The 11,415-nt window shown below is 37.7% G+C and overlaps 1 protein-coding gene across 1 annotated transcript; it reads right to left on the reverse strand.

Moving 5' to 3' along the window:
- Positions 1-268: 268 nt before the first annotated feature.
- Positions 269-3,902, reverse strand: LOC100264492 (protein SIEVE ELEMENT OCCLUSION B). Its single transcript, XM_010662529.3, has 7 exons — positions 3,573-3,902; positions 2,904-3,008; positions 2,314-2,762; positions 1,981-2,093; positions 1,730-1,872; positions 1,123-1,614; positions 269-1,028 (listed from the first exon to the last, which is right to left on the reverse strand). The coding sequence occupies exons 1-7, from the start codon at positions 3,885-3,887 to the stop codon at positions 387-389; spliced, it is 2,259 nt and encodes a 752-aa protein (XP_010660831.2). The 5' UTR covers positions 3,888-3,902; the 3' UTR covers positions 269-386.
- Positions 3,903-11,415: the final 7,513 nt, after the last annotated feature.

Raw genomic sequence — 11,415 nt, forward strand, 5'->3', positions numbered from 1 at the left:
ACTTTTTCCCTTTATCTGAATCTATTCTATATTCCAACATTTCAAACATGGGGAATCATAATATTGTGAGTTATATATGAACGTATTATTGGTCTTCAGTTTCGGTTCTGAATTTTATAGTGACAACTACGTGGGAACACATAAGCCTGATCAAAACAAGGATAATATTTAAAGGAAACTCCAACATCTAATAGTAATAACGACATGGAGTATACAAGGTGCTTCCTTCCACATCATCTGGATGCAACGAGACAATAAAATCTTATTACATCACACGGAAAAACAGGAAGGGGAAAACAAAGAAAACAAAACAAATAAACACACGCATGGAATTATTTCAGTAACAGGCAACATGCATACATCATATGCAAAACAGAAGTAGAGGCTTAGTAGAGTGCGCTTATGGCGTTCTCGTCATGGCAGCACCCAAAAGTGATGTACTTCTCCATGATGCGGAGGCACTCTGGGCACTTGATGTTCTCCGGAATCCTTCCAACTTCGCTAGGGAACTCAAAACGGCAGCAGGGCCGAGAATCGCTATGAAGCTTACTATGGAAATCCATGTAAGCTATGTCGAAGCCCTTTGGGGGCACGTCGTCTTTCCATGCATTGTACTCGGTAAAGGTGAGCAAAACAGTGCTGCTGTGGCCATTGACGAATACAAAAGATCCATTGCTGAGTACAGCCCATCCTCCTTCCTTGTCGTAGCTGATCAGTTTCTTGATTTCCCGCAGCATAGGGTCGACATCGACAGTACTACCTAGCTGGATCTTGGAGAACATCATGCTTTCCAGTCGGGTCCAGAAGAACCAGACCATGGTAAGATCTTGCCAGCAGTAGCTGAGTTTCTCCACAGTAATGGCAGTTGTGCATTTCCGGACTTGCTCTCTTTTCTTGCTCTGTCCCACGTACACCATCTCTAAGGGGATCCGTGCAGCCGATGCAACTGCCCGTGCGGTGGTTGTGAATTTTCGGATCCATTCCAGGTCAGTTCCTCCGTACAAGTAAATGAATTTTCCTTCTTTGATCTGATAAAAAAATAAAATAAAATCTCCAGATAAGTGAAGTCATTCATCCACATGTAAAGCTAGCTGTGTGTTTAGATTGGTGAAGGTGAATTACCCAGTTCAGTATGGTTGGGTCAATACCATCCACCAGCAGCTCAAGCTTCCAACTCTCTTCCCTCCAAAGAGCTTCCTCCCTCAAACTAGTGAACGGGAAGGCGGTACTCCCCCATATCCACATCATGTGGATTGCATTAGGGCTCACCACTTTTCCTTGTGGATCTAGCACCACAAGGATGGGCTTGTTCCGGAAGTGCCACACCTCCTTGATGAATCTGATGACTGCCTTATCAATCAGTGTAGGAGTGTAGACTGAATACCATGGCATTGTGGCCTGCAGAGTCACAAACCGATCTTGCATGGCATCTGTCCACACAACTGAGCGGTCCACAACTGGGATCCACACAACTTCGTACTGACTCTCCATCCTAGTCCCGTGGTCCCGAGACTCATTATAGATCTGATCCAGAATTGAAAGCTCGTCATGGGAGATGGATAGGCCTGATATAAGCAGCAAAACATTCTTCCTCCTCAGCACATCTATGTTAACCTGCGGCATTAAAGTTAGAACTTTAGGTTAGTAGTAACGAAGTGGATATATGACAGTTTCATGGAATAGTGCTACTGCCAATGCAGTAATGCAGTGATATGTTTGTAGAGTGAACCCTTCTCTTTGTAGAGCCTTCAAGCAGTGGCTGCACGTCATCCTTGGGAGAAATCAGTGCCCTGAGAATCTTCATGTTGTCAATGTGAATACTCTCAAAAAGATTCAGAAGCATTTGAAAAGTTTCAGCATTCCGCTTATCATCTGCATCAAACAGCAATCCCTTGTCAGATTTAAAGTCCATTTCATTGGTATTTACATTAGCTGTGCAACACTTGCTTCCATAAATTTGGAACGGGTTGGTGGTCCTACCTATGTATTGGTAACAAAGAGTAAGTTGCTTCTTCAGAAGGTCCAGTATGCTATTGATCTTGTGAGCCATGGTGGACAGTTCCCATGCCTCATTTGTAGCAGATATCCAGTACCTAAAATCATTGCAATTGTCATAAGTAAAATGATTGTTGCCTAATCAGCATTCCCAATGGATTAAGTGGCATATCATATAATTCTTCCACAAAATCAGAGGCATTTATTTTTTGTATTTGGAAAATTAGCAAATGGAAAAGATATTTAGTTGGCAGTACGTTGCTTTACTAAGGTTGAAAGATTGAAGCATGATATATCAGCAAAGAGAATATAACATACTCATGGCCCATGCTAGTGAGGGTTGTAATCTGAGTTGCGCAAGCCACAACACTCCTGATGGTCCAGTAAACAGCAGTGGGGATATGGGTCATTGCTGTTGCTAATGCTGGTACGTCCTGGCTTATATACATGGACGGGAGCTCCTTGAACTCAATAATGCACCTGGTAATTGCCACCATAGCCCTGATGAGATTGTTAAGAGCATCAAACCGTGGTTTCAGTTGACCAGAGTGCTCCAAGATGGTGGGCACTTGCTTAAGGATTGCCATTGATTTCGCAAGTTGGTTGGATGAGGAGATCTGAGCAAGGAGCCAGAATTCACCATAGTTCACAGCAAAAGCTGATAGGGTTAGCACCAGCTTTGCTTCCCATGAATAGCTTGTTAACAGGTTAAATATAGAGAGTGTCGTTGCATGAGCATCACCTCCGCCCAAACTCTTGTATGCTATCTGAATACATAATCGATTGATCACATGTCATTGTAAAGAAACAAATAAAACGTAATCATGCCATGTGTATAATGCATAAGGGATGAGTTTTCTGCATGTCATTCTAAGAAATGAATTTTTGCAGTAGTTCTTTGTAATAACCTCGCAGGAAATTCGATCAATGGTAAACGACAGTGCTTCGAGCAAAGCAAAGAAACTGGCTTGATTTGTCCTATCATCAGAAGTTTCAATGCGTGTTTGGGCAGCCTGCAATGAAATCACGAGTCGATTATCTACTATAAATGCATAGAAAATTTGTATCTGCATACCCTTTCGTTCAAGTATCCTTCATTAATTAGGATTGTCAATTGCATATGCTCTTAACTAACACAACAAACTAAAACGTGGAAGTTTTAATGTTCTTGAATTAAATGATTTCACCCCATGGAAGCAGCTCGAGCATTTGGAAAAAGAAGAAGAGTGTTATTGTGAAGGAGTTGAAATTTTGAAATAGAAGTTATCCTCAAAACATATAGTAGGAAAAAGGTGGACTTCGGCAGTAAAAAGTTTGTTATTCTGAAAATATTTTAGATGTAGATAAATGACTATATGGCGTAAAAATTTCTTGTGTTGATTTTGTAGATAACATAGGAGTTGGCTAGTTAGTATGACATTGTGCTGGCTAGGAATCCTTGATTGGTATGTGCATTTACTTTTGTTTTGGCTATTGAAAAAAATGAACAAGGTCAAGTAATTAAAAGCAGCCTGAACAAAAGAAACTGGCAGAAACATTAGGCCCTTACTACATAAGAGGTTATAGGAGTGTTATACCGAAATTAAGGGATCAACACCCGGTGTAGCCCGATTCAGGATGTCTTCCACGAGTTGGAAAAGAGGCTTAACATCAAACTCTCGGCCATCAGGAGCATGGGTTGCGTGAATTTGTTTCACCATCATGTTGTCATCAGACATGGTTATCATGCTCCTATCATGCTTGATCAGTTTTTGTAAGGGAACTGGGTTGATTTTGGTGGTTTCTGCGGGCTTCAACACTTGCTGCAGCGGAGCTGGGTTGATCGCTTGCTGCATCGGAGATGGGTTGTTCACTTGCTGCATGGGAGTTGGGTTACTGAGTTCTTTGGCCATTTGCTGCAATGGACCTTAGATGGCTTTGTTGGTAGTCACCGTTTTGGGTATGCAAAAGAAGGCAAGTAGCTAAGATTTTGAGTCAGAACGGAAGAGGAGAAGATGGCTTGTGTTCCTTTTGCAGACTGCTTGCCCTTTATATACCCTTCACAAACGAATAAAGCGAGCCTCACTGAATCTAACTCTTTACTTCCGCCATAATTAAAATTCAGGTACTTTGGACCAAGACTTGCTTTCGTGACTGATCATCTTCTTGTTTCACGATTTTATTCTTTTGGGTGGTCCCAGAAGCAGCAGTTACTTCTGAATCAAAAGAGAGATCTGGGTCCCGCGAATTTTCTTATTCCTCGTAGAATTTATACAAACTGCAAACGCTACAATGAAAATTCAAAACCATGAAGCTTCATTTCATGGCACTTTCATAAAGCGTCATGATTTAGCTTATAATGGGATATACAATGGTGCTTACTAAAAGCACATTGTTTAATTTAATTTTCTTAATATTATTATACTTATTATAAGCGTTATTATTTGATGTGACCTTTTAACTTATAATTGGGAATACAATAGTGCTTATCGGAGGTGTCTTAGTTTTATTATTCAACCTTGGTGCTTTTTCAAAGTTCAATATAGTAACACAAACCTTTATGCCATGTTAATTATCTTCTACTTTATTTACCCTCAATATCCATTTAAAAAATATTCATAAACCTCATCCCTCAAATCCCACCATTAGACTTGACAAACCCTAGATATTTGAGGACCTTACTATTGATGTGTTAATGTATTGCAGTTTGTTTTTTGATATTTTAACCGTGGTTAAGTTATCTTTTTGATCTATGGCTATAATACTAACAGATGGAGGGCTTGGATAGAAGAGAGAAGTGTGTTGAGCAAGCTTCTTATTTTTGTATCTAAAAAAATCTGAAAATATGAGAAGTAGCAGTTCACGTTGCCTTTATGTGCCTTGGTTTTACTTTGCTCTGTGTTTTTTCTTGTTTCTTTCTCTACAGATTTGCAGGCCTTCATTTATGCGGAGAACCAGTAGCTTGTTCAAGGGTAGCATCAACAGCAGACCATCCAACACTTACACATACTCATAACTCCAAAATGCAAATGGTCGATGAGCTACCATAGGAAATCTTCACTGACACTTCCTAACCAACACTCACCATCCTCACCCTTAATCAGTGAGCCTCCACAAACAACTAGAAGCTTAAAAGCTATTGAGATTTTTGGACCCCACACAAAAGCTGTTGTTTGTTTTATAATGTTCTAATGAGAAGTCTGGAATTCAATTTTTTCCCCTTCAAATTTTCTTTTGAAAATTTCTCTAACCTAAACCTCTGTTACTTTGTGTGTGTTCTATTTAGATCTTGTCTTTGGATTCTTTTGTATAAATTTATAATGTTTTAGACTCAGAAATGTAGGGAAATGAACTATTTTTGTTTTTGCTCTGTTATTGCTTCCCTTTTGCTTATGCCATTTAAGTTTATATTTTCATGATTTTGATCTCAGAAAGCGGTGTTTAAGATTCATAGATGACGGTTGACTGCATAAAAGTTGTTGGCTATTTATTGGACTTAAGTAGTGGAGATTTATTTTGATTACTTTTATTTTCCAATGATTTCTCACTATCCAAGCAAAGTTTAATATTAAGAAATTTGATTGCTTCATACCATGTTGTTTAGTATTTAAAGTTTTATGGTTTAGACTGTTATTATTGTTTTATATTAGATGTATTTAAAGAAACTGGTTGCATCTGAACCTAGTTATGGTAAGGTGTATTCCAATTAGAAAATTAGAAAAGTACGTATGAGAGTAGATCATGAAGACCGGTACTAATTCCTTTGTTTATTTCATTAATGGTTATGGAATGACATAAATTTTGTGATATTGTTTGGTATTATTGTATATATAAGAGGGTGATTGGGACTGCCAAGCGATCAACTAAGGGAGTCTGGACAGAGCAAAAGGTTAGAAATTAAAGGTTCTTATAGGGTTTATGGCTTTCTGTTGTGTAGTTTTGGGTGTTGGGCTAGTTATTTGAACAACTTTGAAATGGGGTTGTGATGAATGGTTCTTTGCATTTACTTGTTATTTGAACTACTGTGAAATGAAGATTAGATGAATGACTTCATATGCGTTCTTTTTCCCCATTAACAGGATCAAGTATTAGTCTATGTTGTCAAAAAGTACAATGGAAATAACTGGAAAAAAATTTGGTGCATATAACATTATTGCTTTCCACTCATTAGGGTTCCTCAGTAGCAGAATCTATCTGATTAGCTTTGTCATTCATAAATATGCCAGTAGCCGGGGCATAAATTAGTGTTAATTAAGTTTTTCAGAAAAAATTATTTTTACAATATTTTTTAGGCTGGCCAATTTCGCTCAGTCTGTTTCTTTCAACTGTCAATTTGCGACAAACTTGTCACCTTGTGCAACCAAATATGTCACTGGCACAATAGAGAAATCTTCTCTTGTTTGTGTCTAAGCTTTTTTAATAGCCTTTTAATCCAGATAGCTTCCTTACAAGCCTGTGTAGCTGCCATGTACTTTGCTTCTGTTATAGATAGAGCCACAATAGTTTGGAGTTTTGAAACCTAGCTCACAACTCCTCTTGTAAGTGTAAACAAATAGCTCGTAGTAGATTTATTCTTATCAAGATAACCTGCAAAGTCTGAATCAACATAACTAATACTTTGATGTATCTAAGGATCCTCTTAACTATATTTCAATGCTCTCTCCCCAAATTTGCCATGAATCGACTTATCACTCCCACTACTTGTGCAATGTTTGGTTTTGTACAAATCATAGAAAACATTTCCCATTGCTGATGCATATGGTGTTTGAGATAGTTTCATCCACTCCACTTTATTACTAGGACTCATACTTGAGGATAATTTGTAATTTACAAGAAGTAAGGTAGAAACTGGTTTACAATCATGCATGTTAAAACGATGTAAGAAAAATTTCAAGTAGCTTTTTTGTGAGAGTCAAATCTTCTTGTTTTGTCTATCTCGGCAAATTTGCATCCCTAGAATTTTGTTTGTTGGTCCTAGATCCTTCATCTTAAATATCTTAGCCAATTGTGCCTTTAATTCTTGGACTCAATCTTTGTTGGGGTTTTCAACCAACATGTAATCACGTATAACAACAAAATAATAAAATCATCACCCTCAAACCTCTTGTAATATATACAATGATATGAATTGAGTCTATTGTACCCAAGGCTCAATATGAAGGAATCAAATCTCTTGTACCCACATCTTGACACTTATTTTATACCATACAAAGATTTAGTTAATCTGCAAACCAAGTTCTCTTTCTCATTTTCTTCAAAGCCTTTCGGGCATATAAATTTCTTCTTGAAACTCTCCATGAAGAAACACAATTTTCACATCTAACTACTCAAAGTGTAAATCCAATCCAGCACACATAGCTAAGACTACTCAAATTGATGTAAATTGAACAATCGGAGAAAATCACTCATTGAAATCAATACCTTCTTTCTAAGCATATTCTTTAACCACCAATCTTGCACTATACTTCTCCACTTGGTCATTGCTATCATGTTTGATCTTATAGACCTACTTATTTCCAATAATTTTTCTTCCAAGTGGTGGGGGCACAAATTTCCATGTCTGGTTCTTATGCAAGGATTTAACCTTCTATTGCTTTGTTGTCATCCATAAAAATGAATATGGACTGTTTATGACCTCTTGATAATTTGAAGGCTCTTTATCTTCTAAAGGAGACAATATGCAACATTAATTACTATACCAAACTTTAAGTGCCAAGAAGGTTCTCTTCTTTCTTGGATTGATTACTGCACTTTAGGTGTCTAAACCTCAACTAGTATTTGTTCATTATGCTTTGGAACTACTTCAAAAGGTTCTGGCTATTCCTGTTCTGACTATTTGTTTCCAATGAAACTTATAGTATATGTCTTCTTCATTAGTGTGTTATCTCATTCTTCACTTTGTAACATGTTTTCTATAAAAATGACATCTCTACTGATGATAACATTACAGGCAATAGGATCCCACAAACAATATCCCTTTACTTCATTAGAATACCCCAAGAATATGCATTTTCTGGATTTTGGAGCTAGCTTTGTTCTATCTTGGTCATTATACATCACATAAGCAAAACACCTAAATATGTGTAAGAAGAAACTGTTTGTTGGCTTATTAGTCCACATCTCCATAGGTGTCCTCATCTCAATTATTGTTGATGGAGATTTATTAATTATATAGTAAGAAGTTTTGGCTACTTCAACCCAAAATGTTTTGGGTAGTCCTACAATCTTTAACATAGCTCTCATTATTTCTACTAGAGTTCTATTTGTTTGGTCTACTATGTCATTTTGTTGTGGAGTGTAAGCAATAGTTTTCTATCATTGTATGCCTTCTTAACTACAAAATACATCAAACTCCTGGTTACAAAATTTTCCTTCATCGTCTATCCTCAAATATTTAATATTTTTTCTCCTTTCAAGCTCCCTCTACGCTTTAAAGGCTTTGATTAGTGGAAAGACATCTAACTTTTTGTTGATGGGGTAAACCCAACATCTTATGGAGTAGTCATTTACAAACAACACCAAATGGTTTGTGCCCCTAGGAAATATGACCGGTGACTCCCAAACATTAGAATGAATCAAGTCTAAAATGCCCTTACTTCTTATAATAGATCTACTAAATCATAATGTGTTGCTTATTGATAACACAGTACTCACAAAAGGTTATAGTTTTGAGTCCAAAAAGCAATTTTTTATCAAAGAGAATTTTCAATTCTTTTTCTGACATGTGACCAAGTTTGTGATGTCACCTTATTGTCAATTCTTCTCTAGAGTTTGCAACAGAAGTCTCCATCTCTTTATATGTTCTCTCATGCAACATGTACAAATTTACAGCAATCTTATCTACTTTCATCATCACAAGAGCACCTTTGATAACCTTCATGATTCCCCTTTTAGCATGGAATTCATATCCAAGGTCATCCAATTGTCTCATTGATAGCAGATTCTTCTTTAAGCCCTTCACATGTCGTACTTCTAGAATAATGTGAATCATACCATCATCCATCTTTACTTTGGTAAAGTTAATGTCAACAATATCTAAGGCATGATTATTACCCATTTACACTAATCCTCCTAAGATAGCTAGGTTCATATTGGTGAAACCATTCTCTATAAGAAGTCATGTGTAATGTTGTTGTTGAGTTCATTAACCAAACTCTAACAAATCTTTGTCTTCTGCAATTGTTGTTGCATCACTGTACAAGATTTTGTTTTCAACCAAAGTACTTATTTCACAACTCTGAGTATTTGATGATGCAATTTTTTTCCTTTTCACGTTTTTCTCTACCCTTCCTTTGTAGTGTCAATACTCTTTGAGAAATTAAAGGTTATGCTTAAATAAGAAAAACACCCAAGAGGGGGGTGAATTGGGTTTTTCAAAAACTTTTTCAACACAACAAATTCAAGCACAATATAATAAAAAATAAAGAGATAGAGTTAGAGAATTCAAACTCAGATTTTATAGTGGTTCGGTACTTCCTTGCCTACATCCACTATGCTCAATCTCCTAACCAAGTGAGGATTCCACTAACTTGAAGCTTCAACCAAGCTTCCAATCTTCTTACACTTAGATTCCGGCTCCAATTGGCTCTTGCACAATCTCTTCAAGATTCAAACCTCTTGAAGGCTTTAACACTCAGTTTTTACAAGAATGAATCCCTCAACCTATCTCAATGATATCTCAAATACAAAACAAAGTTAGGATGACTCACAAGGGTGCACTAAAAGATATGCAAGTGAGGATTTAATGCACTAAAAAGGAAATGAGAGATTTTAAGGCAAGAACAAGTAGGTAGACAATTGATTGCAAGTGTTCTCTCTGTCATAAATGAAGTGGAGCTATCAATTTATAGGTTTCTAAGCTCGGGAGCCAAGAACAGCAAAAAGCAGCCTCAACCGGTCGAGCTGGGGGTCGACTGGTTCACTAGTCGTTGGAGCATTTAATGCTTTGGCAGGTTACCGTTGCTGTGGCAAGTTACCGTTGCCTCGACTAGACCTCGATCGGGAAGAAGGGAACCTCAATCGAGAAGGGAAGGCTACTGGAAGAGAGAGAGTGTTTTTTATACTCCTCGACCAGACCTCGACCGGACAAGGGCAACCGGTCGATCGGTTCCCTAACCGGTTGAGCCGGTTGGCCAGAGCCTCGATAGGGAAAGAAGGAACCTCAACCGAAAAGAGAAGGCTACTAGAAGAGAGAGTGTGTTTTTGACACTCTTCGATTGGACCTCGATCGGGCAAAGGCAACCGGTCGATCGGTTCCCCAATCAGTTGAGCCGGTTAGCCAGAGCCTCGACCGATTCAACCTTTTGGCCCTGAAAACCTATCTTTTTCACTTCTTTTCTTATATAACACTTAGGCAAGGTCTTTAGGTAAATTAATATGCCAATTTTGAAACATTTTGCCTAAGGTACATTTGATAAAACTTGGGTTTTAATGAAATTGCAACTTTAAATAACAAATCGAGTTTTCCAAAGATGCATAAAAAGATATGTAAACCCTAAGTGTACCCATGCATTCATCTTACATTTTTTTCCTATGATTAAAAGTCTTCTGAAAGTCTTGATCTTGTATTCATTTGGTCATTTGATGAATTTTTGAATTTATACCCGAGATTCTTTACCATTCAAACCAATTAGTCACTCAACCATGGTTTGCTATCATTAAAACCTGATTAGGAGAACCCTTGGGCTAATAATCTCCCCCTTTTTTATGATGACAAACCTTGGTTATCTAGGAAAAGGAAAAAAATCTCCCCCTCAAACTAATTATGGATCAATCAATAAAAATTTATGAATGTAAAACCAAGATAATCAAGACATGCAAATTTTCTAGGAAACAATGTAAATCATGAAAATAGCATATCATATATATATAGTAAAGTCAAATGTACATGAAACATAAACATATAAGCTAATCCAAACATATATGACAATGATATGCATGTAGGTCTCCTAGATCCTAGATATCTCTCCCCCTTTGGCAACATAAAAAAGAAACGAAGGGGGTCTCAATGAAATCAAGGCTGAGAAGGTGGAGGTGGAAACATGAAGCGGAGGTAAGCCATCATGTCCTCATGCTGACTCTCCTGGTGACTCTCAATGAACTCAATCCTCTGCTGGAGATGATCAAATGCAACCTGCAACTGATCTATGCGATCTTCCATACACTTAAATCTCTGATGCAGATACTCAAACTGAGAAGTGAAGCTAGTCTGATATTGATCCTTGCGATCATCCATGGAGTAGAATCGATTATCACTGACTACTGCAAGCTCTTCTATGCTAGTGCCAAGTGAGCTGATATGAGTAGATAAATCCATCCAAGGCGCATGATCAGGAGCATGAAGTGTCTGATGAGGTGATGTCTCGGTGTGAGGAGGCTCGATGAAGGATGGCTGAGAAGATGGTCCCACTGTGTAAGCCGACTCAGACATCATTAGCTCAG

The sequence above is a fragment of the Vitis vinifera genome, chromosome 14 (genome assembly GCF_030704535.1).
Source record: "Vitis vinifera cultivar Pinot Noir 40024 chromosome 14, ASM3070453v1".
NCBI lineage: Eukaryota > Viridiplantae > Streptophyta > Magnoliopsida > Vitales > Vitaceae > Vitis > Vitis vinifera.

Excerpts from the sequence above, each read along its gene's own strand:
- LOC100264492 (XM_010662529.3), bottom strand. The coding sequence starts at position 3,887 with ATGGCCAAAGAACTCAGTAACCCAACTCCCATGCAGCAAGTGAACAAC. Across the intron at positions 2,763-2,903 it reads TTGATCGAATTTCCTGCGAG|ATAGCATACAAGAGTTTGGG; the intron begins GTTATTACAAAG and ends TTATGTATTCAG. Across the intron at positions 1,615-1,729 it reads AAGGCTCTACAAAGAGAAGG|GTTAACATAGATGTGCTGAG; the intron begins GTTCACTCTACA and ends TTAATGCCGCAG.